The sequence below is a fragment of the Ursus americanus genome, chromosome 32 (assembly GCF_024610735.1).
Source record: "Ursus americanus isolate L20-20 chromosome 32, mUrsAme1.1.p, whole genome shotgun sequence".
NCBI classification, from domain to species: domain Eukaryota; kingdom Metazoa; phylum Chordata; class Mammalia; order Carnivora; family Ursidae; genus Ursus; species Ursus americanus.
Window position 1 is genome coordinate 18,898,889 of NC_142158.1, and position 25,832 is coordinate 18,924,720.

Below are 25,832 nucleotides of genomic sequence, written 5' to 3' on the forward strand. Positions count from 1 at the left end.
TTGGCCTCACTGCTGCCTCGTCTTCCCCAGCACCCCCTCTACCCCCCACCTTACTCCCCTGAAATCCTGTTTGTTTCTTACACTCAGATTAATTTATGGACGTGTAATTCTTTATAACAGAACACTTTAAAGGCTGCTGTGAATCTGAGCAGTCATGCTTAGCTGAGATTCCTGTGAGGCTGTAGGTTTTAACAAGTACAGCTCTTTGAGTCGTTGACAAGAAACTCTCTTTAGATTCTTCCCCCCACCCCCTTCCCCCACATTCATGTCACACTGTCCCCTGTCTGTGCGTGGTTTCCTAGTAACACGTGCACTGTCACTGTAGGCGAACCGTTTTTTTTCCTCTTGGCTCAGATGTCGACTCCCAAAGAAGGAGTCACGCACCTGCCTCCCTGCCTATTCGCGAACGGGCGAAATGGTGGTGGGGGGCGGCCTGTGTGGGCCGTACGGAGGAGACTGCTGTCTCTCCTTCCTTCCCCCTCCTCATCTCTCTCCTTTCTCTCCCTTAACCTGCTGTGAACAGGAGGTTGTCTGAATGTCTATTAAGTAGTTTCCTTGGCGGGCCTGTCATGTAGGGAACAGACGACGGATGGCGTGTTTCCAGCTGACAGAGCAGGTGAAAGGTAGTAAGCAGCTCCAGCATTTTCCTTTCCAGACATGCTCCTGAGCCTAGATTCACGGTGGAGGAAACACTCATTGGATGTGCAAAGTTTTATGAGTTAAATGTAGTGTGGGAGAGCAGAGGCTATTCTCGAAGGGCAGCTGTATTGGGATAGATCAATACCTCTGTTTTATTGTCCAGCAGTTCCATTCATGGATGCGTGTCCCATTTCATCTGTTCGTCAGTTGATGGGTGTTTGCGTTGTCTCCACGTGCGGGCCATCACGAACATCTGCGGGCAGGTTGTGTGGCCATTTTGTTCACTTGTCCTAGGTGTACGTACCTAGGGGTGGAATTGCTGGGTCTCGTGCTGACTCCCTTGAACCTTTTGAGGAATGAGCCCGACTGTTTTCAAAACCACTGCACCAGTTTTCATTACCACCAGTGTAGGAGGGATCCAATTTCTCTGCGTTCCTGTCAACACTTATTATTGTCTGTCTGTCTGATTATAGCCATCCTACTGGGTATGAAGTGGTATCTCATTGTGGTTTCGAGTTGGAATTCCCTCATGGCTTAATGCTGTCAAAGCTTATTTTCATGTGTTTATTATCCCTTTTTGGTCTTAGAGTAGAAATCTTGAGGTTAATTCCTATCATCCTATCTGAGAAATTTTCAACACATTCATGTCTTCTTTCTTTATTAAATTTCTACTTTAGTGCTAGTTTTGAGAAGAGCAGTTGGGCGGTGTCTCTATTTAGGAAAAGATAAAAAGCATTACTCAGGAAGGGCGCTCTTTGAGTAGTAAAATCAGAAATAGAAACTTCTTATCCCCAGGTAAATTAACACGACTCCAGCCGTCAGTTGCAGACTTAGAAGGGAAGCCCTTGCGACATTAAATGATCGGGCTTCTAATGTGCGTTCCGTGTTCCTCTTTATTGAGAAGTCAGAACAATAGTAAAACCCTTCAGCCAGTTCACTGCTCCCCTCTGCGCCATGATTTCAATGCAGGAGAAAAAAAGTCTTTTCAATGGAAACACTCAATTACTTTGCTGTTTCTAGGGAAACAGAGAGTGTAAGCTTTGAGAGATGGTAGTTCTGGATGAGCCTACGAGTTCCACCCTTTATTGTTGGCCCATTCAGGTGTTCTTGCTTTATCAGGAGCTGATTGTTTTCTTTAAAAAAAAAATGGGGGGAGAATTCTGCCAGGTGTGTTCCTGAAACGCTGTCCCCTTAAGGGGTGTAAAAAGTACTTTGCCAGTGTGATTTCACTAAGGATCTTCACATGGGGATGTTATCCTGGGCGGTCCTGGTGGACCCAGTGTCATCACGAGGATCCTTATAAAAGCAGAGGTAGGAGGCGGAGGTAGGGAGGAGGGGAGGCGAGGTTGCTGAGGGGCGGTCCGGCCGTGCTCTCTGAAGATGGGGTACGGGGCCACAAGCCACGGAGTACAGGCAGCTGGCTTGAAACAAGGCAAGACACTAGATTTCAGAGCTTGTGGGAGAAGCCAGCCCTGCCAGCCCCACCCCTCCCTTATAACCCGGTGAAACTGATTTTGAACTTCGTTCCAGAAGGTACGCGAGTAAGTTTGCGTTTGTTAGACGCTAGTAACAGCAGCAGGAGAAAACCAGGCCAAGTGTTCTCTTTGTTCTGTCGTCCCTCACTAATAGAGGGGGCATTCCCTCACTGCACCCTCTTTGTGCCAGACCCGCCGTGGGATACCACGCAGTTGGCATGACTTTGGGCACAGACTGGTGAAGGCAGTCCGCGAGATCACACAGCTTGTAAGTGGTTCCAGATTCCATGATTTTTGTGGGGAGGTGGGGGTTCACGCTTGACTTTGTTAGCTACGTGAGTTAACTTATCCCTTTGACCCTTTTTTTTTTTTTTATGGTTTTAAAAAAAACAACTGTTTAATCCTAGAGAATCAAGTTTTGAATACAGTTGACCCTTGAACAGCTTGGAGGTTAGGGGCACCGGGCCCCCTGAGCTGTTGAAAACCTGCGTATGATTCTTGACTCCCTCAGAACTTAATTCCTAAGAGCTTACTCCTGACTGGAAGCCTTCCTGGTAGCATAAAGTCGATTAACATGTATTTTGTACGTTACGTTATTATATACTGTGTCCTTCCAATAAAGTAAGCCAGAGAAAAGAAAATGCCAAGGAAATCCTAAGGAAAATCTGTTTACAGTCCTGGGCTGTGTTTATTGCAAATGCCTGTGTGTAAGTTGGACCCGTGTTGTTCAGGGGTCGACTGCATCCTGAATGCTCCACACAGATCTTGCTCCATTACGGGCGGGATTCAGCGGGTAATTGAGAAAACCATACACTCCATCCTCTGACAAAGGAGAATGTCATGGGTGAGAAGCCCAGTGAAGAAAGTGAAGCAGTTACTTAGACGGTGTGGTAGGCTGGTCTGAGAAGACTTTGTTGAAAAGGTGGTGTTTGAGGGGCGCCTGGGTGGCTCAGTGGGTTAAGCGTCCAGCTCTTGATTCCGGCTCATGTCTTGATCTTGGGGGTCCTGAGATGGAGCCCACCTCAGGCTCCGTGTTCAGCAGGGAGTCTGCTTCTCCCTCTCCCCCGTCCCTCCCCCTGCTCAGACAGGAGTGTGCGTGCCTGCGGGCTCATTTGGGCGCTCTCAAGTAAAAATCTTAGAATAAATTAAAAAGGTGGTATTTGAGAAATACTGTGATAAGGGAAGATCCAGAGGAAGAGACTTATGGGAGAAACAAGTGCTAAAGGGTATTTAGGAGATGGGTTCAAACCATTGTAAACCAGAGCAGAGATGCAAAGTAAATACTGAAAGTTAAGAATGTTGGTTGAGCCCATTCTGTCATGAATGACTGGAATCTTGCTCCTTCCCTTGCTGGAGGTTTGATCACTACTGTTGGCCAGGCAATGGCTCTGGTTCTAGAGGGGAGCAGATCCCACACAGCCCTGTCCTGCCCTTTGTGAAGAGGAAGTCTGTGGGTCTTCAAAAGTCGTATGAATTATAAAGGGACTGCTTTCCTATATGTTGACTTCTTTTTTTTAATTTCAGCAGTACCTTAGTAGAAGTTTCTAGTGAACATAAAACCAAAATAAGCTCATATTCTGTTTCACTTAAGCTGCAGTATTAGTGGTATTTTTTGTATTGAGAAACTAGATTTTTTCTTGGTAAAACGTGATTATGGTTTTGTTTTGAATACTGACGGGTGATTTTACAAGCCTTTTTAAACTCAAGCCCCGTTTGCCAGTAATATTCTTTCTAGAACTTCCACATGGAATAAAATACTAGTAACATCAGTATTGATGCTCAGTATCTCAAAGTAATTTAAAGTAGAATTTGTTTTGAAATGAGCAGATTTAACATCCTAAGTTTTTTGTTGTTGAGGTAAAGTTCACATGATAGAAAATTCACCGTTTTAACCATTTTAAGGTGTATAGTTTTCAGAGTTTTCTTTCTAGAGGTTAAGATAAAAGGCTCCAGACTCCTGTTTGCATCGAGCAGAAAAGCTTTGAACAAAGTGAAAGATCCTCACTAGGGAGAGCGCCCCAGAATGTCCTGAGGTAGGTTTGTTGGAGCCAGACAGCAGGCTCTGCCTTGGCCAACCTGCCTGTTACCTCAGCACTGCATTACTTCACGTAAATCTCTTAGAAAGCTTCCCAGAAGGGGCGCCTGGGTGGCTCAGTCGGCTAAGCCACTGATTCTTGGTTTTAGCTCACATCACGATCTCAGCGTCATGAGATCGAGCCCCGCATCGGGCTCTATGCTTAGTGCAGAGTCCACTTGGGACTCTCTCCCCCTCTGCCCCTCCCCCCCTCAAATAAAGCGTGGTTTTTGTGTGTGTGTGTGTGTGTGTGTGTGTGTGTGTGTGTGTGTGTGTGTTTTTAAAGGCTGCCCAGCATATATGGTAAGCAGAGAGAACCCTGGATTTTGCAGTGGTGAAGATACCCGTTTTCGTAATAGAACAATTCTTGGTCAGATGAATACAATTCACAGGCTAGTGAGGATTATGAGGCAAATGTGCAGACTTATTTTTTTTTAAGATTTTATTTATTTATTTGACAGAGAGACAGCCAGCGAGAGAGGGAACACAAGCAGGGGGAATGGGAGAAGAAGAAGCAGGCTCATAGCGGAGGAGCCTGATGTGGGACTCGATCCCACAACGCTGGGATCACGCCCTGAGCTGAAGGCAGATGCTTAACCGCTGTGCCACCCAGGCGCCCCTGCAGACTTATTTTTATGCTCTTCACTCATTAGTATTTTCTGTGCTGCTTCTCTTTAATCACAGGTTCATTTTGGATAGGATTTATACAGTACATGTCCATGAACTTAAATCATAATTTCAAACTGATAACCTCGTAATCACAGTGGGAGCTAGTGTGGTTGATTTGATGGACAGCTGCCTCACGTGCTCATCTGAGTAGTTCTCAGGCTGTTTTTTAAGGGAGGATCTCTGCTTTTCTTTATTGATTTCCCCCCCTTAAAAAAATCAAATGGGCATTGATTGGGAAATCGTATCAAATTTAGGGGAAATAACAAATGCCCAGAGGAATGAGAAATCTTTTCTCAAATATTAAGCTATAGTTTATTTGGTGGGTTTTTCGGAAACTTTCCGGTTGGTACCAAAGAAAATGAATGGTCCTTGCATTCTGCTTCTGTATTTAAGGAGGGTAGCAGCATGTTGAACCCTGAACAGTCCTCTCTGCAGGCTCATAGACGGGGCCTCTTGTTGGAGCCTCTTCCAGATGTGTTTCTTTGCATCTCACTGAGAAGCAGTTCCGCCTTCCTCCCGGTTTATTGTTGGCCGTGTAATTTTGTTTATGATGTTTTTGTTGCTGGTGGTTTTTCTTGTACTCTGTACTCTGACTCAGGAAGCCCGTCTCCTTTTCTATTTATGGTAATTACTAGAGAGCATTTTCTTTTGGCCCTTGGGGAGCTCCTGCTGTGTTTCTTTGTGTGGGCATGTATGTTAGCGTTGCAAAGTGTTTTCTTTGAGGTCAGGGCTTTTGTAAAATGGTCTGAAAAGTTTGTCGAACCCCAACTGGCCATTAAAAATTTTTGTGTGTTTTGTATAGGACTACCCACCCTGCACCCCCACCCCCCACCCCTGAGCTTTACATCAACGTTAGGGATAAAATCCATCCATTACTGTCCTGTGGGAAGGACAAGATCTATTTTCTCTTGTGTGTGTGCCCGCCAGGTTGGAGAAGGTCTTTTTGAGAGCGACCCTGATAACTGAGGAATGTTAGGAACAAAAAGCGAGCCCGCAGGCCGCGGAGTCTCTCTGGAGACAAAGTGGAATTATAGGTTCACGGTGGGCAGGAGATACCCCAGAATGTAGAGCCTCACCGTCCCTGCTCTACTGTACAAGAAGAGGAATAGAAGCTTCACCTGTGTCTTTCAGGTAACTTGGGGACTGGGGGTATTTGGCAGTAGCTTGAGTTTTAGATAAATGAGAAGAAAAACTCAACACGTGGAGGTGGTTGGTGTTTTTTTTCCCCCCTTTCCCTCCCTCTAGTAAATTGACCTTAGTTTAGCTACCTTCCCTGTGATGGGATATTGGGGTCAGAGGTCACCTACATTTCAAATCTGTCCCTCCTGACAGAATTAAATACACAAGCAGTCCTAACCTGGTTTCCTGATTCTTGTACTGAGATGTTATTTTTGTATTTATTATTGGCAAACGAGAACCGATCTCTGACTCAGACATGCAGGGTTTCCCTCATTCAGTGGGAACTCTGGAAACTTTGAGTAGTTTACAGCCATTCGATTCACTTCCTTCAAGCTAATAGGTGCTCAGTTTATGTTTCAAGGAACGAAAGCTTTAGTATCTGCTAAAACTTTTTTTTTTCCTCTCTATTTCAGAGAACACTGAAATCTTGATCTTCGAGAATTTCTGTAAAAACAGTAAAAGTGTATTAGGACATTCTGGGTATCTATTTAAATAGTTATCTGATTTCCTTATTTACATGAGTTTCTTTCTGTTTTCTTAGCTTCATTTGCTCAACAATTCTGACACTCCTAATATAAACAAGGGTTGCTGTTGGGCAGTTGTTAAGAATAGTCATTAGTGCTGTGAGACTGCTTTTTACTAAGGGTGGCAGTGTCAATAGATAGATGGTCCCAGGGCTGAGTCCCAGAGGTGTGAATCTGGGCTTATCAAAATCTTGGGGCACATGCCACAACCCCGACCTATTAACATGCCACAACCCCAACCTGTTCAAGTCCGAATGGGGGTGAGGTCTGTACTTCATAAAGCTCCCCAGGGGGGTTTCCAGGGCAGCCAAGCTTGACACACGTAGCATTCTGGAGAAGAGCTTCCGGGGCTGCTCAAACCTGAGCACAAGTCCTCAGCAATGGACGTGAGAAAGACTGACTTATTTGGAAGATAAGAATATGGGGTTTTTTTTTGGGTAAACCCAGTAAAGGAGTATCTTTAAGGTGAGAATCTTGGTTTCAGGGGCCGGAGGTATAGCAAGGCGGTGTGGCTCGTGGCCGTGGGTAAAATAAGGATGTTCATTACTCACCAGCCATTGGGTTTCTGTATTCTGCCTCCAGGTCTTGGGGTTTACGCCTTTTGGATTTTGTAGTGTTCTGCCCTTCGGTGTCCCCAACAGCTTTTCTGTCTGTGGGTCTAGCCAGGATCCTTCCTCAGTTCACTTGAGGGGGAACAGATTGGAATTTGGATCTCCACACAGATCTTTGTTTTGTGACCTCTTGAAAACGTCACTGCGTCGTCCCGGTGTTGCCGTACGGGGCATCTTGTGACCGTATTTTGACTACCTATGAGCACAGGCCTCAGGCCAGTGTCTCCTTGGGTGCCTGTCTCTGCATAGGGGTGGATGTTCGTCCTTTTTCTTATTTGCACGTGAAGCCTATATAGAAGAAGGGATAGTTTTGGGGTGTATGACAGATTGATTTTATTTAGGACTTCACATGGCTGAACAGAATTTTCTTACCAGCACCAGCTGATGAGCGCCAGTGTCACCTGTATTGATCACTGCCCCATTGTTGACCGGCCATCACTGGTGAATTAGGGCTGTGGTGACAAGTGGGTTTTTATAGAATGACTCTTGAGTACGTGAAACCTCCATTTTCTCCCTTCATGCTCACCCCTCCGTCTTCACTCGCTATTTTTAAAAGCATTATCTTACCTAAGGCTCTAGAAACCTTCTTAGCCATAAAATGAGTCATCCAGGTTAGCCAGCCCTTTATTTGACTTCGTTCCTAACTTTCACATGGACAAATAAACTGCATTTTCTGCCCTTCAATAAATTAGGGTACAAGAAATTGATGTTTAAACTACTGGTTATATTCCGATCTCTCGTTCTGACCCCTGGCCTGAGCTCTGACATCTCTCCTAGGGCAGGTTATAGGAAACTCAGACTAGGAAGCCTAAAAATGAAACTCTGGTTCCTCCCTTCTCTCTGTTCCAGAGCACTCTTCTCAGAAGTGTCTTCCTTTTCCCCCCGAGGTGAGACTCCGTTTACGGAGATGAAACATTTTGGAGTTTATCTTTAACTCCCCCCTTTGTCACACATTCTAGATAAGCATCGAGTTGGTTCTGCCTAATAAGTGTTTGTTCTCAACGGAGCAGTCCCTGGGGGACTTTTAAAAAATGTAGATCAGATTGTTCCTTCTTTGCTCAAAACTTCTCCAGTGGTTTCCATTGAGAGTAAAATTGTCCTCTGCCTGCTGCTTTATTTTTTCATACATGCTGGCTGACGTGTCAGTGGTAAGCTTCCACTTAAATCCATGTTACTTATAACATGAGTTTTTGCTTATCACTGAAATGTCAGCAGAGGAAGAATCATGACTTTGCCTCCAGATAGCCATATTTGCTTTCCCTAGCAGCTTTGATTTAAAATGAGATTGTATACATGCAATGTTCTCTTTGTGGGGGGTCATCCCTCGTGACTTTAGGGGAGCTTTGTCAGCCTATAGGTGAGCGTGAATCTCTTCATTGAACCACACACTGGTACGTTGGGTTTTATAGAGCTAAATAACCACAGGAAATCTTGTCCTGCACGAAAGGAACAATACTAGAACTGGCTTGGATGCACGCACCAAGGAAGATTTCCATTTTTTTTTTGGTGGCAGTAATGATGACTTGGAAACCAGTGTGAAATGGTGATCTAGTTAAATCTTGTTACTGGACTAGGACTAGATTGACTTGTAGGAGATCTATCCATTTGAAAACCATTGTTATCTTGTACAGAGGGTCCTGGTCACACAGAATCATGCATTCTATGTGATAGGAAACCAAGAGCTGTGGGTAAATACTGAAACAGCCATAGGTGGTAAATTGAGTCTAATTGACTGTTGAGCCCAATTGACTGTGTTTCTTGGTACCAAGGTATTGATATGAAAACGAATTGAGAATGGACTCTCACTGGTTCATTTAGAAAGTCTGTTCTTTATTTTCTGTGGAATTACTGAAGTCACAATGATTATTTAGTTAATAAACGCCAGTACTCCGGTTTCCTGGAATTTCTTTTGGGATGCAGATGCAAGATGAGAGAGAGGTCACCTCTTGTGGAGGTTGTCCTGGGGGTGGGTATTGAGAGTTGTGGGGGAATTGCAGCCTAGAAGGTAAGTTGGGTTGATTATAAAGGAATTTTTGTAGGCCATGCTAAGAAATTTGGAAATTTCCCCTGTAGGAGTCACTGGGGAGCCATGGAAGGCTTTGGTGTAAGGGGAAGGAATGACATGGATTGATGGTTTTCCAGGGTAACTCATGGTCGCTCTGTTTTTTTTTGTGTGTATGGTGTGTGTGTGTGGGGGGGTTGTTTTGTTTTTGTTTGTTTGTTTTTAAGAGGAAGACTGTGTGTGGAGGATGGTTGGGCCAGGGATTGGTTGGTGGCAGTCATTTTGGAAGGTTTCCTCTGTAAGAGGGGAGAGGAGAGTGTGTTTCAAGGCTGTATCTGAGGACTAGAAAGACAAAGAGCATTATACCTGGATTTAGGGAGTGGAGGTGAATGAGAAGGTGCCACGTCCTGCTCTAGGATTTCAAATCGTGGGTAGGCAGGAGGTCTGTAGGAGGGATAATTGCGGTAGAATCCCACAAGACGGTGGGGGCGGGGTAGAGGAGGAAGGAGATTGTCAAGAAAATGCATGAGTAGTCATAGGTATTAAAATCATTACAGATTGGGAAGCGCAGAAAAATCCTAGTTAAAAGTGGTCGGGGGACAGGAACTAGGAAAGCGAGGGGGGAATCAGGTTGCCAGTAGAAAGTTTGTGTTAGATTTGGCAATTACCATGCTTTTCATGGCAGTGAGAACCATTTTCCTAGGGAGCGAGGAAGTCCAATCCACCACAAGGCTGGTGTGCACCTGTGATTCTCCAAGTGTGTGGTCCCCAGGCCAGCACTGTCAGCATCACCTGGGAGCGACTGTGGAGGTGGGGCCCCCAACGGGGGGCGGTCGTCAAGCCTTGTGGAGGTTTCTCACGGATGCTCGAGTTGGCGATCACTCTTCTACACATGGGGAAACAGTTCTAGAATTGGGAGTCCAGGTCCCTCTTACCTCGAGGCCACTGTCTTGTTTTCCATCTGTTTCTAAGTGTTCACTCCTGGGAGATGGTTTCGAATACACCATGTGTGCTAGACTCCTTGCTCCTTGTTGGGAGCACAGAGATGAATAGGGCACACGGCAGGTGCTCTGGACTCAACACCGACTAATTCGGGTGGGATCTGTCTTCACACCTCTTTGCCTAAGGTTGGTCGTTTGCAGATGTTTGTGTGATAATACTTCATAGGCCAGTTGTAAAATGGGGAGGGGACTATGTGCGAGAAACACGTAGGATGTGGCCTGCCACATAGTGGTCTACACTTATCAGTGTGTGAAGTGCTCATAGAGGGGGAGGCAGACATGAAAACGGTTTCTGGAGACCCATCAATTCTAGGTCATTCTCTCTGCAGAGGGCTGGAGGGTATGAGAAGGGGGGGGTAAAACACACCAGCACAAATGTGGCATAGGATCCATTTACCCTCAACCCAAGGGCAGGATTTTATTTGTATGCTTTCTGATAATTTGATAAGTTTTCATAAAAAGGCCAAAAATCGATCCAGTGGCTTATGATCTAGTGGGACCAGGCAGTTGGTGTCCTGGGCAGGTACGTACACTTACGCTTACATCCTGGATGGGGGCACTGCTGAGCCAAAAAAGCCAACAAACCAGTCAGCTTCTTGATGGAACTCCTAAAACGTTCCCAGCAGTGTCCTAGGGCCTCAGGGAGGAAACAGGAGTGTAAAAATTGCTCAGAGGGCCATAACCTTGACTGGTCCTGGCAGGAGCTGGGGCAGCAAGCCATCTCAGTGGTTTGGGTCACTCTGTTGGTGCTTGGAAACTGGCTGGTGGAGAACAGGCTTTTGTCTAGTCTTAATCCTGGAGGATTTATTTTAATGATTTATTTATTTTAGAGCACGCGCATGTGGTGGGGAGGGGGGAGAGGGAGAGAGAGCAAGAATCCCCAAACTGAGCTCGGAGCCAGATGTGGGGCTTGATCCCAGGACCCTGAGTTTGACACTCAACCAGTTGAGCCACCCAGGCGTCCCTCCTGGAGGATTTATTTTGTGGGAGAGTCCTTAGAAAATGATTTGAAGACCTACAGAAACGGTGTGTTTCCAGGGCTTCCTTGTAGACTGAAAAGTCTCCCACTTTATCCCCAGAATTCCTCTACATCCCCTGCAAAATTGAAAGGCCCGGTGTAGCAGAGAGGATGGCAGCTATTTTCCTGAGCATTGTATGGGTATCTGTAATTCAGGTGGTTCTCCCCTACTTGCGACTCGGATTCTTGTGCAAAGTATTTAATATTCCCGAGTTTTCCTAAGCATAAAGGTACATCCTTTGAAGAATCTCAGGGACATGATGGAAATGCAGCAGGAAGTGGCCCACAGTCCTTGAAACCCTATCCAATGAAACACAAAAAGGATACTCTGGAAAGAAACGTGTTAGCCATGGGAGCTTCTGGTGATGATGGACACATTCCGTAGGGAGACATGCGGCTGTTGAGCACCTGAAGTGTGTCTAATACAACTTGGAACATATATTTTTTTTAATTGTAATTAATTGTAGATGTGGCTACATGTAGCTGGTGGCTACTCTATCGGTTAGTGCCATTTGGGGAATTTTGGGGAGGGATGGGGTGTATTCTTCACATTAAAAAGGCTTAATGATGAGAAGATCCAAATCGGTTAGAATTCCTTTGGGAACCTACACGTTAGTAACATCCCCAAATGAAGTCCTTGTCTACTTGCCCCATCAGCACTGCTGATGCTGAGTCGACTGTCCTTCGTTCTGCTTGGGTTTTTGAAGACACCGGTCCAGCATTTCTTTGTCACTTGATTTTTAGTGCTTTCCCCATCTCCCTACACTTGAAGGTAGATGGTCAACCCAGAGAATTCTTGGAGGTTATCCTGCTGTAGGTCTCGCGCCTTTCTGATGATGTCGAAACCACTAAGTGTTGGATGAAGAGCTTCGGGAGGGTGGACGGTTCCCTGACTGCACCGCTTACCCGTGAACGTGGGGCTGTCGCAGCCCATGCTGCCGCTGTCTTGACAACAGCAATGTGACATGCTCAGACGCAAAAGAGCTGACTTGGCAGCTGCCCAGCAGATTTTTATAAAGACTCAGTTGGTGGCCGGAGAATCAGGCTGTCAGAGTTGTGTGTTATGCAATAAATCGTTTTCAGCAGAAGTTCTTAATCCAATTTCAGCTGTGGCTTTTTTTTTTTTTTAAATAGGCGGTAATCAAAGATAAGTACACATTATTTAATGGGAGTTTGGAAGAAGTAAAACTTTCCTTGCATAAGCATTTTCAGGCCGTTTACTTTATCCCAGGAAGCATGTCTTTCTGAGGGAAATTTGCTGCTGGAAGTGCTTTTTAATTTAAAGTCCAGGCAGAGCAAATATCATTCACAAGTTCAGTAAGTCTGTGGTTTCCTGGCTGCTTGTCCACTTTCTAGATCTGAATATTCTTTGATATTGTCAGCATTGACCGTTGATCCATTTCATGGAATTAAAAAAAAATGGATTAGCATCAGGTTGATTTGAGAAATGGAGATTTGTAATGGAGAAGACATGATTATTTTTGAAAAGGGAAGAAACATTAAGTTTTAGCCTGAGTTATAGCGCTCCCATTTTTCAGTATTTTCTCATTTATTTTTTGGCTCTGTACATCCTTGTTTACGTGGAATCCATGTCAAGAATCAAGACAGCCTCACCTCCCCTACCCCTATGCCCCCCTTTTTGGGGGGGTGCTTTCATTGTTACTCTTCTCAAGCTTGATGGAAGAGGCTGGCGTTTCAGACAGCAACACATTGTATTAAGTAGGACGACTTAACAGGTATACGCAGAGCTTGTTCTGAAAAGAAAAGGTGTTCATGGGGAGGGTTCCAGTCGTTTTCCCTGGAATGAGGAAAGCGCTCTCAGTTTTTCTCCATCTCCCTCACGAACCCGGTCTTTCAAATTTTGTCTCTTTACTTGTTGGCTCTGTGCACCTGCCAGACCCTCCCCCCCCCCCAATTCTCCTCCTCTCCATGAAGTGCTTATTTCTTGTTAATCCAACTTCGGGTCGGGTTAAGCGTTGGAGTTGGGCCATGGCACTCCCTTTTCATTTTCAAAGGAGTAGAAAGTCACAAGTTCCTCCGTTCCCAGAGCCTTGGCAAGGTGCATAGAGAGAGGCTATAGCACATGCTGGTGGAATTGGTTAACTTTTCCAGTGGCTCCTGTGATCCAAACACCTAATCATTTGTCTTAGCATTTGTATGAGCCATCGTACAGAGGTTTCCTGAAGGAGAAGGTCTTCCTACCTTTGAATCTGAACATTCTCTTTCCGAACAATCCCACCCTCCCTTCCACATCTGCTTGTTGAACCTACAGGAGGTTGCAAAGAGCATTTGATTTCCTGTGCGCCCTCCCTGTGGAAGCATGAGTGTTTGCTGTGGACTGTGATGCCATCTTTACCTGTGCCAGTCCCAAGGGATCCCCCCCCCCCCAAGCAAGTTGACCTTTAAAACCTCAGTGGGGAGGTTCTGGATTTCAATTTAAAACACAGGTGTGTATCACTGCATTTCTGGTACGTCTTGCATGTTGGTTTTATTTTTCTTGGGTGATGTGGTTAAAAATGATTTCTGGTGTATTAGACTTTTTTTTTCTTTTTCTTTTTTTTTTTTTTTTAAGATTTTATTTACTTATTCGACAGGACAGAGACAGCCAGCGAGAGAGGGAGCACAAGCAGGGGGAGTGGGAGAGGAAGAAGCAGGCTCATAGCGGAGGAGCCTGACGTGGGGCTCGATCCCATAACGCCGGGATCACGCCCTGAGCCGAAGGCAGACGCCCAACCGCTGTGCCACCCAGGCGCCCCCTAGACTTTTTTTTCTTAATGGATTTGTATCTGCTGGAAAGGACACCTGGTATAATTGGTTGGTTGACCTGTGTCCCAGTTTCTACCAGTCCTTCCTGCATCATTATTAACGATGCCCTTGGTTGGTGTGATAAACTGCTTGGTCATTCTACCTGTGATGCATGAGTCTCTGATGTAGTTTGCTGACAAGTGATAGGAAATTAAGGATCTGACCTTGGACGGGCCCTATTTCATTTGTAAATCGCTGTCATTGTTAGGAAAGGTGTCTTTGTTTTTGCTTTTGAAATCAGAAACGTTTCCCTCATACCCATGCATTTCCATCCTTGTTTTCCCTCTCCTCAATCAAGATGGCCTGAATTTGAAACCATAACACACACCGAGCCAGATGGCATACGGATGTCTTGAGAAATGACCTTAGAATGGTGTTGTTCCAATTACACGAGGTAGCTGCAGAGACCAGTAGGAGAAAATCCCTCTTCCTCCTGTTCTTTCTCTAATCTCCAGCTAGTGCTGCTCGTGAATGGTTCTGGGTTGGGTTGGTGGTAGTGGTGGTGTTTCCCCACCCCCCCACATAATGTTTCCATTCACCTCTTGAAATGAGTAATTTTAATTTTGCTTTCATTGAGGAGTTCATGTGAGTTACAGGTTTGACATTTTCTCTTCAAGAATGAGTTTCCGAGTTTTAAAACTTCGCTTTGGGCACCTGCTGCCTGGTGTGGACCCATTGACCACACAAGCCAGCTCCAGGTTCTCTCCAGCTGTGTGACCTTGGGCTAGACATTGAAACTCATCTCTCTCTCTCTCTCTCTCTCTCTCTCTCTCTCTCTTTCTTTTTTTTTTTTTAAAGAGTTTTGTGATTACTTCCTTTTCTGCCCCATTTAAAGCCTAAAGGAGATGGTAGCAAGCTTTTTAATCTCTAACCCAGACGTGAGTTTTGGAGAATCGTTCCTGGGTGCTGTCTGCCACAGGGAGTGTCGTATCCTCTTGTGCTGGCCTCGCACTCCATTTTCTTGCATGTCTTTTACAAAACTTGGAGCAGCTAAGGGTTATGCTGTGCTCTTTTTCTCTTAATAAAAAAGATTATGACCATAAGCATTCACGTTTAATTCCTGACCAGCTGCCATTTTTGATAAGAGATTCTCCAGCTATTTCAAAGAATGGGAAACGTTTTTCAAATGAAAAGAAAACCCTGTCACTTTTACTTTTTTGAAGACCTAAATACTCAATTTTTCATTTGCCGAAGAAAGTGATTTTTTTTTTTTTTAAGATTTTTTTATTTATTTATGTGACAGAGAGACAGCCAGCGAGAGAGGGAACACAGCAGGGGGAGTGGGAGAGGAAGAAGCAGGCTCCCAGCGGAGGAGCCCGATGTGGGACTCGATCCCGGTACGCCGGGATCACGCCCTGAGCCGAAGGCAGACGCCTTAACGACTGCGCTACCCAGGCGCCCCTGAAGAAAGTGATTTTTAACAGTCAGAATAGCAAAGTGAATCTAGATCTGCGTGATGATTTTTTTGTTCTTTTTTTTTTTTCTTGTTGTTTTTTTAAATCCCGTCAGCATGCCCACATATTCTTATTATGGCAGTATTTGCAAAGCATTTGTTTTGGAGTTGGGGAAATACAGGTTAAGAAATTAGGGGATGGGAATGAGGGAGGGTGCTACGTTGTCTGGGGCTTGAATTGTACTTCCCCAATAATCTGATGAAAATGTAAAAACGTAGAGGTCTTACTGATGCCCCAATGGCAAGTAGCTTTTTTAAAAAAAAAAAGTCTTTAAGGAAATGCATAGAAAGAACGGACACACACTCTAGGCGCCTGAATTTGCATCAGAATTAAGCCGCCGGGTTCCTCTATCGTGGCTACAGTTTTTCCTGGGCCGCCTTTTGTTAAGCTGACCAGTAAACCAGAATGGACTGGGTACATGGTTCTGGGGAAGCATCCCAGAGGAAACCAAGAAAGGATCTCTCCCTGATCTCTCCCTGTTCTGTCAAATCTGGCAGGATCCCTTCTGACGAGAAGGGAGGATCCCATGGCCTAAAGGGGGTCTAGGGAAGGTCAAAGGGGATCATTAGGAATTTTGAACACTGAGGCATGAGTGGACCATCAGATGATTTTGAAAAATAGTGATTTGGGAATGCATAATTGGATATAGAGCGTCCAGGGAAAAGAGCCTGCAGGAATCCTGGAGGATTACAGGGGGGAGGGGAGCCAGAATTTAGCCTAAGGTAAGGGGCTGTGGCCCGGTCATCAGGTTTGGGCCCTAGGAGACCATGCGGATTTCTAGATAGGTGATTGCAGGACGAAGTCTCCAGTATGTGGATAAGCTTACTGCTGAGAATGAGAGAGGGTAGATAGTCCTTTTGGATTATCACTGTGGGGAGTGTTTTATGGGGGGTAGCGGTGACTTGAGTCAAGAAAACTGTAGGATTTCCAGCACTGTTCTCTACTTAACACACCCTGGATGTTTGTAAGGTTAGGGACCGGCAGGCCAAGTGTAGGTAAAGGTAGTGTGAAGAGTAAGCTTGAGTCTTTTTGTTTCCCTGAAATATTCATTGAGCTCTTATTCTATCAGGCAGGCCCTAGGTGCTGGGATGTCAGTGGTGAAAGGGATTTCCCAGCCCCACGCAGATGTTGTTTAAATGGTTGATTAAACGAGACCACTATCAGGGAGTCTGCGTCTCCCTCCCCATGTCTCCTTCCCCATGTCCCCCTCCCCCTGCTTGTGCTTGCTCGTGTGCGATCTCTCCCTCTCAAATAAATAAAATCTTTTTAAAAAATGAGACCACTGTTGAAGAGGAGGAAATAAAAAAGTCTTAGGTGTTTGCATTTTGAGTCGCCTGACGTCTAATGATAGTTCTGTCTGGGCTTTTCTTGGAGCTCTCAGCCCTTGGCTGTTCTGAACGACAGCTAAGGCTATGGCAGAGTGCGTGTCGGACTTGAGGTACCTTCTTGCAGACCTTCCAGGACCCCCCTCTGGGCTACCTCTGTGTTCCCGGCTTGTGGGGTGCAGGCACCCTATGCTTTTTGCATCTGGCATTCCACTGGGGAGGAGTGCAAGCCTGCTAGCGTAGTGTGGGGTGATTCATCTTGACCTTGCAGCTGTGAAAAGCAGCTTAAGTTTTAATTTCGGAATTATTACCCACCTGTGGAGCTTTTGGAACCAGAACAGAGTCCCCTTATTACCTACTAGGTTTGTGTCTTGCGTCCACATCAAGGGAGGTGACAAGGCTTGACCAGCACTGTACATTACAGAAAAGAACTCTTGTGTTAAAAAAAAAAAAAGGGTTTGTTTTTTAATGTCTAGAATTTGAAACCCCATAATCCAGGTCATAGATTTTGTTCTCCTGTATTTAAAGTACTTTATAGATTTCATGAAGCTGCTTGTGTGAGTAAGCGAACCGGAACTGCATCTTCCGTGGTGGGCGGTTTCAGCTCACATGGTTTGTTTTAATGAGAACTTAGGGGTACGAGCCTCTTGTACAGAGTTTACTGTATCGTGTTCCGACCGGTGCCTTCATTCTGACTTCGGGCCTCCGTACAAACGCTGGGGTTTCAGCCTCACTGTCTAAAGGTCGGGAGGGGTCAGCGCTTCTCAGATGCAAGTCATCGGCTAGGGGCGCTGGTGGAACAGTGAAATCACCTTCTTTGTGCCTTTTGTGTGTGGTGTGGATATGTCCTTCTGTTGGTTCTTGTTGCTCACATGGGGTCTGGTCAGAGGGCTTCTCTTATCCGTTGGTGAACCCTGTGATTGGAAGGTACGGAGTGACTTGTACGCAGTTGCAGCTCAGAAATTCCGTGTGCTCCTCGCTCAGGTGGAGGCCGTTTGCTGGCTTCTTTCAGCCTTTTTTGGGTTTGAGCCTCAGCCCGCCAACCCTGGCCCGTAGAACTTCGCTTTGCCTCTCTGGGGAGCGCCCCCGGGGAGACAGGATGTGCCTTCTTCCGCTGGATCCAGCGGAAATCTCAGCTTGGCAGGTCTGCAGGAGTGGGAGGATGTCGTGGGGAAGGTGGAAATCCTAGCCCTTCTTTCCCAGGGCTCTCTTCCCCCTTATTACAGAAGATGGAAGAGCGTTCTCCTTGTGGGAAAATCCTGGCAGCTTAACCGAAGTGAAGCTTAAAGTTATTTAGGACTTTAGAGTCTCCGTGTGGTTGGATTTCTAGATGTAGTTTGTGTTGGTGCAGAGTTTAGGAATGTGAGCACTGGAAGAGACCTCACGTCCTCTAGCCCCCTGACCTAGTCCCGTGGACGTTTCCCGGGACTGGCGAGTGGTGCGGGTTCTCTCTGGCATGCGGGACCGGCCTGGCTCTTGCGCCGTGTAAGTCCACCTGTTTGAGCAAAACGATCCCAAATATCCACCCTCCCCCCACTCCTGCTTTTACCCAGGATGTTAAGGTTCTCCTTACTCTCCTAAGGCCTGAAGTATCTGAGAAGCTCCCATCCTTCTAAGGCGAACGGTTCTGAAATGCTTAGTCTTGAAGGGAGTTTGTGAACATAAGGGCCTCTTGGGTTCACAGATAGTGGGCCGGTATCTAGAGGCGCGAACCTGCGACTGTCCTTGGCCATGTGTGAAGCAGCACTTCAAACCTTACACAGACCTTCTTGCTGGTTCCCTGAAACCGTTACCTCTGCTCAGATCCCAGATCAATGTGTCCACGTTGTTTCCAGACTTGGCTCCCGTTCTCACTCCCCTGCTTGGGGGGACTCCTTCCCCTCCTCCTCTTGCTGCTTCTCGATTCTCTGCTGTCTTTCTGGGGTTACTGCTGGAGTGGCTGGGATGGGCTCGGGGCCCAACCCCCTCCCGCCCAACTTGGCCTTCATTTCTTCTGTGCCTCTCGCAGGAGCTTACATTGCGTCTGTTACCACAGACCTAAGGGGGAGCCACGCAAATTAGACCTTCAAGACCTATTATTAACCTGTGTGTATTTTTCTTTTTTTTTTCCCCCTCCCCCTTTAAGTCACCCCTTCCCTCGCAGACTTCCTACCTGTACCCACCAGGATTCATGGTCTGTTTTCCACAGTGCTCTGTCTCTTTCCCTAATTAGGACTCCTTTCCATGAGTGAGGGGTCAGTACAGATCCAGTTGCCTTTCTTCGGACCGAATGGTAAATTCTCTGAAGGCAGCACCAACCCCTCCCCAGTGACAACAGCACATGTTTGTAAGGCAGGACATCTTCTGGAGTTCTTCAGCGGAACTCCCGGACAGTCGTTCCTCGGCCCTCTGCTTGTGGGTGTACTAACGCCTCTTTTGCCCGGCAGGAAACTTCAGGGTTACTCTCTAATAAGGATATTTGGGCGCAGGGTTTGTAAAGGAAGCGAGGTGGTTGTCTTCCTTCCACGGCCTTTGACAGGCTGTGCGGGAGCTTTCTGCTAGGGGCCGGGCTGGAATCGTGACCACGTGGTGGAATTCCGGCCTCCAGCGCTGGTTCTCAGTAGCGTCCTGCTCATTTGGTTTTTTTTTTTTTTAAGGTTTATTCTAACTCTTAATATTTACTGGCCCCCCCTTTTTTTTTTTTTAAAGTGATTTCCCTTCTCCCTTTCTTCTGTTTCTCCAGGATGACAGTGATGGGATTCCATGGTCAGAAGAAAGGGTGGTACGTAAAGTCCTTTATTTGTCTCTGAAGGAGTTCAAGAATGCCCAGAAGAGGCAGCACGGGGAAGGCATTGCTGGGAGCCTGAAAACAGTGAATGGTGAGTTGCCTCTTCTGTTGGAATCGGCTGGGATCTTGGGGCACGGCCTTGTTTCTGCATTGGATGTGTTTTGGGCGGCTTGTGCTTCTCAGGCCCCTCATGGCAGTTTCTTTGGACATCTGACTGGGTTTATGGATTCATTTTTAAGCTCCGTTATGTGCTGTGTGATATAATTGGCAAGGTGCCTTAATTAGTCTGTTCCCTACAGATAAGACGAGGGCTGTGATCTGATTTCTACCAGGTCTGGGTTGAAGGTAGAGTCCGCCTTACAGGTTTTTCTGTGGATCTCTGTCGTTCTGCTTAGCTCTCGCTGCACCCTGGAGCTCCTGGTCCATTTTCCCTGTTTGTGTGGGAAGTAGCTTGAGTCTTCTGGGTGCCTGCTGTCCTTCGTGCTCTCTGGGTCAGCAGCCTCCTAGGGGCTGCTGCTTTTCCTTGCTGATCAGGCCGAGCAGGTGGTTACGTGGCAGCAGGTAGACGGTGGCCTAGAATTCCTGTGCATTTGGGAGTGGCAGCCATATGGTTATTAGAAGTCTCCTTGCAGCACGGAAGGAAGCCTGTTCCTCTCTGAGTTCGCTGCGCGGTCTCTATTTCACAGGCGTCGGAGGATGGGGCTGAAATCATCCAGTGGAAGCCACTTCAGAACATGCGTTGGGTCCCAGTGTGTTTTTTTGAGTTCAGCGGATGTGGCTCTGATGGCATTCCCCAGTCGCCCTGGGCCTCACTAGGCCTCAGAGTTCTAGGTAGATGTGAATGAGTGGACCACGTTCTGGTCTGTACCTGGCTTGGAGCAAGGAGAGATACGGAAGAGGTGATGGCTCTTTCTAAGAGGCTCTGCTCTGGTCGTGGGGTGATAAGAGTAGGGATGCGTGGCGGTACTTGAGAGCTTGCCAGGGTCCACAGGGGCAGTTTCGCCTCAGGCGTCCACTGTCCTGCATTCGGCTTCGTTGTAAGGTGAGTTACCCTCTCCGAACTCTAGGGTTTACCCTGCCACCCACCCAAGGCCTGTCCCTCTCTTCTTCTGGTTCTGTGTGACTTAAAACAAGAAGCTCTTGGAAGTCAGAATCCACATGTATATGGGAAAGCCCCCCCCCCCCCACTTTTTTTTTCTTTTTTAATTTTTCACATGCATGGAAGCAAAATCAGTAGACTTTGTTGCCACAAGTCTAAAATCTGGAGCCCCGTGTGACGTGATTGTTCTTGGTGTCCTTGCTTCTTGTTGAACGTAGTGTCTGGTTCTGCGTGTTTGAGGGGAGCCTGTCGGGGGAGAGTCTCCCTGCACCCTAAGGTTACAGTAGACCAGGGGCTTCGGGGGGGTGTAGATTTTACTGTCGTGATAAGGCATGCTCTCGTCCTGCTGTGTAGGAGTGGTAAGGCCTTAGTGCTTTTGGGATCTCGTAACAAAAAAACAAACAGAAAACCTACCTGAGGAAAAAATCCGATTTTTAGGACAAGTTAGCCAGGTGTCCAGAATTAAATAAAGGTGGAATTTAGGTAAAAGAACAAAAACTTAAAGCTCTTCAAGAGGTCTAACAGGCACTGCCAGCCTCATCGACCAAAGGTAACTCTCGTTTTTAAGTGGCCTCGTTAAGGGTTTGGCAGTGCCGAGGAAGGAATTCTAAGAAAACTGGCAAAGACCGCTCTGTGGGGATCACTGAAGACTTTAAAGAATCCTTGTACCAATTTCATAAAGAACAGGGGGTTTTTGTTGTGGAAGTTTGTATTTCATGCCGATAAAGTCTGGCTTGTTGTTTTTTTCCTGTCTACTTTTCAATACGGGGACACCAAGGCCTGCCTCTCTTGCTTGTGGGATTGCTGTGAAGATGCCCGTTCCTGGTTCCTCTTGGTGTCCGTGCGGCCAAGTCCCCATGTCTGTCACTCTGTATCGTGGATTTCCATAGCACTTCTAAGTAAACACCTCTGGTTTTAAGAATGATTTTCTTAGAGGCCGCTCACAGGTCGAAGTGTGCTTTCTCATCGGGGGCCTACTGGAGAGATCGGGAAACCAGCATTGTTCACTGGGGGAATAACTCCTTTTCTGTAGATCCCCGAACCTCAGCAGTGCGCTCTTAGGGCACGTGGTCCAGAGAAAGCCGAAAGCAGTGGAGGTTTGCAGACTTTTTTGGCCGCTGAGGTTGGGAGCGGGGTGATTGCGAACGGTGCTGTGTGCGCGCGCGTGTGTGTCTATATAGATAGATGTCTCTTATTTAACAGATACTTCATAACCCTCATTCCATACTGCACAGTAGAAGGACCTTGTCCTGAGCTGGATGTCCCAGCACCCCATCTTTGGGGTTCTTCACTGTGGGGCAAATGGACATAGGTTAGTCGTGATGGGGGGTGGGGTGGGGAGAGCGGTTTTCACAGCCCTGCAAGATGAAACGTTTTGGGTTTTTGTTTTGGTTCGATTAGTCACAGAACCTCCTGAGGTTCCCGTGTGAAAATTGAAATCCATTGGTCCAGTGTTAATGGTCACAGAGATCTGTCTGGTGGTCGAGTTTTGAAGCTGAGGACACGGGGAAGGAAACTGACCAGACAGGGGTCAGAATGGGCACCTGCTGCCCCTCTGGGCACCCCCCCCTCCTTTCATGCCTTGAAGCTTGGGGACCTTGGGTAGTGACCGACCTCTGAGTCCCCTGGGGTGCTCATCCGTAAGCTGAATGCAGTGTCCTCGTGGGGCTTTGTGAGTGTTCTGTGTGGTAGTGACTTTCCCAAGGTCACATGGCTGTCACCTGTGCAGTGGCAGAACTAGAATTATAGCTCAAGGCCTGGAACTTTGAATCTAGCGCTTATTTAAGGAGGCAGAGGGGGTGAAAATTCCACTGATACCTTTGCAGCAGTACTATTGAAAACAAGGTGTTTGATTCCCCCACCCCACCCCCACTCCCTTCACTGAATCACTTTTCAGAGCTGTTTCTGGGTTATTGGTCCTGCCAGTGTTTCATGGGGAAAATTCCCTCTTCAAATAATGCTTTGCGTTGACAATGGAAGGAGCTTGATGTAACTTTTTATCTGATTTGAGACTGAATTGACATCACTTCCGCTAAATCCTTGGCGTGCCAGGATGAAGCAGCAGCAGCTCCTCGCCCTTGTGCGAGGAGGGTGGGGTCTGGTGGCTGTGAACAGAAGGCGGCAGCTTGTATCGGAGCGGCTGAGCTCCGCTGCCCCATTTCTGTGGGTCTCGTGTAGTAGAAATAACCCAACCAGACGTAAGATCGTAGGAAGACCACCTATTTTATGTCACAAAATCCATGTTGGCCACCAGTCTTGCTTTTGTAGTTCTAAAGCAACAAGGAATGAGGTTGTATGTTTTTTATGTTTTTGTTTGTTTTTGTTTTGGTCCTAGTCGGAGTATCGAATGTGAGTCTTGAACAGCCTGGTGGATTGTCTGCGTAGGGCTTGAAATCCTCATTACGGCTTGCTGGTTACAGCCGGGTGTGGGGGGAGGCAGCGCTCTGATTTTTGCTGATTGTGAGAGCCTTCTGTCTGCTTCCTGCTGTAGATAATGCCACTTCTTCTGGCTGTAATAAATTTGACAAAAGCTTTGGGAAGGGCTGGCAGAGGCTGAGGCCTCGGCCACTCTTTGAGGGCCCTTGGCCCGCTGGGGCTGAAATTAGGGACATTTAAATAATAACATGCTACACAAATGAGTACACATAATTACACAGTAAGAGAGGGGAGCTATTAGCTGTATTTTGAGTTTCGTTTGCTTCCTATAAATGTCATCTGAGATCGAGCAAGGTCTCTGGCCAGCCAGAGAGCCTTGAGTAGATTTAAGGGACCCCGGGTTTTTTTTCTTGGACCCTTAACGGTAGTTGTGATGGCCAGTCTGTTTTGGGCACTCACTACTGACCCACTATTGATTCTAGGACTTGATGCGCATTTCACTCGTTTTAACCCTCAGAACAGACCATTCTGTAGATGAGGAAGTGATACACCGGAGTGGATTAGCCGTTGGCCTACACGAGTAGTCCTTGGCAGCCAGACTCGAAGCTGCGGCTTTCTGCACCTTGCATTCAACCACCTCTTCGATAAACAGAAGTAATTTTGGAACACTCTGTAAAGCTAGGATTCCAAAAATAAGAATTTGTAGGAGGACACTTTTTCTAATAGGCATTTCTTTTGAAGGAGATAATGTGAGCTCTTTCATTGGGGAAGGAGACTTGGGAAGGGCGGGGGCGTGTGAGTATGAATGTGGGCATGTTTCCGGGCTTTAGTAGAGCTTATCATTGATCGAGGGCATCCGAAGATGGCACTGCTTCTGCTCGCTTACCCTCCCATCACAGGCACACAGATGCATTCACTTTATTCTTTCACCAAGAGGTAGAGATTTGTATTTATAATGCTGCTATTGAACCACCAGGTTGGCGGTCCTGGCACCATGCTGCTGGGGGATGGGCGTTTCTGGCAACCACTGACAATTTGTAGCAAAGGGCCAAAGTTGGAAGTGCAGATACAGGGTGACCCCCTCCTCCCCAACATACACCCCTTGTTTCTTTTAAGGAATAGAATTTTCAACTCCTTGAAAATCTTTCTCCAAGATTCCTGATGTGTTTGTTGATTGTGAAATGAAACAGGGTCCCAACCCTGCAGGTTCATTGTGGACCACATAAAATAAAGATGCCTTGTGAGTCCAAATGAAAAGCCCAAGCACATTGTCCCACAAATGGAATTCTATTGACGAGGCTGTATTTGAAAAGACCGTCATGGTCGTCTGGTTGCCTTCTGTAAGCCAGGGAGACACCTCTCCCTTCTGCTTTGGGCCTGAAGTGTTCACGTCTAGCTGTTCTAAGGATGGTCCGTACTTCAACAGGAAAGACCGTTTTGGGGAGGGGGGGTTGTTCATTTTCCTCCCGGAGAAAGTGGCTTACCCCACCGCTTTGCCCAGATGGAACTTGTCCAGTGTCCCGTGTCCTCTGTAAGCTGTGGGCACCGGCCACCAGCAGCTCAGGCTGCCCTTGAGCAGCCGCTGCAGGTTTGGGTTTCTGGAACGCTCCAGCCTCAGAGACTCTTCTTCCTTCTGTCCCCCCTGATGTGTGAGACGACACTCCATGTGAAAAAAAGCTGGGTGAGATGAAGGGTAAATAATACACTTCACTGAAAACAGCTCAAGTTTATTCTTTGTTTAAAAAACAAAAACAAAAACTGCATTTTATCCTGGAAAATGGTCACGTGGAAAAGGCTTGATGTCTTTCTCTGGCTTTCATGTGGTCCATCCAGGACCTGAGTGATGGACTCGGGGAGTTTGTTGATAGTGCGTCCATTTGGTTGATACCTGATGTGTCTTTGGAATGCAGGCAGTTGCGTGAGTGATAAAACAGAACTCCGTTGCTTTTCTTTCCTGTCACTTTGTGCTTGAGGCCCCTGCCCCTCCAGCTCTCCCAGCCCACTTCCTCTGTCGGCTCTGTCCCGGATTCTGTCCTCTCCATCCTTGTCACATCTGGGCTGCTTTAGGGGGAGGGGGTACGACAGGTGTGTGTGTGTGTGTGTGTGTGTGTGTGTGTGTGAGAGAGAGAGAGAGAGAGAGAGAGAGAGAGAGAGAGAGAAAGCACGCGCACGCTCTCCTGCCTGTCGTAGTTCTTAGAAAAGCCCAGCTCTGAGGGGTCCTGAGGGCAAGAGGATGGAAATCTGCTGTGATCTCCTTTTCTCATCTCTATAGGGACATCACTCTGGAACTTATCTTCTTCATTATTTACTTCTCTCCTAGATGATTGCCATCAGTAAACAAAGCATGTTGTAGTTGCTCTCATAATAAAATAATTCCTCTCCTGATCTTGTATCTCCCTGCTGCTGTTCATGTCTCTCTTTACTGTGGTGTTCCTTGAAAGAAAATGTCTACACGGGCTGTCCTCTCTACTGTTTATATTCATGTTAATATCCTTTCCCCCTTTCATTCTCCTTTGAACCCCTAGAATCAGGCCACGATTGAGGCTTAATAATGACCTTGATTGTCACATCAAGGTTCCAGTCAGTGTCACCTTATTTGCCCCTTTGGCAGCATTTGACATGATCAGACCTGTCCTGAACTCCATTGCCTACTTGCCTCCTACACTGATGTCTTGGAAGGCCTCGTGAATGTAAACTGTCCTAAAGCCAACTCTGTCTCCACCGTCTCTCCTCTGCTCTGCCTGTCTTCCCGTTGTCCATAAATGCCAGGTCCGTTTTTCTAGTTGCTTTGGCCTAAACCTTGGAGTGATCTGT

At 46.7% G+C, this 25,832-nt stretch overlaps 1 protein-coding gene across 2 annotated transcripts in view; it reads left to right on the plus strand.

Moving 5' to 3' along the window:
- The window catches only part of JARID2 (jumonji and AT-rich interaction domain containing 2), a 252,396-nt gene that overhangs the window by 95,859 nt on the left and 130,705 nt on the right, over positions 1-25,832 (plus strand). For both annotated transcript variants that reach the window (XM_045811686.2, XM_045811689.2), the window contains one exon: positions 19,499-19,634. In XM_045811686.2, coding sequence (XP_045667642.2) covers positions 19,499-19,634 — 136 coding nt within the window. Of the gene's footprint in view, positions 1-19,498; positions 19,635-25,832 lie in introns of those variants that run through there.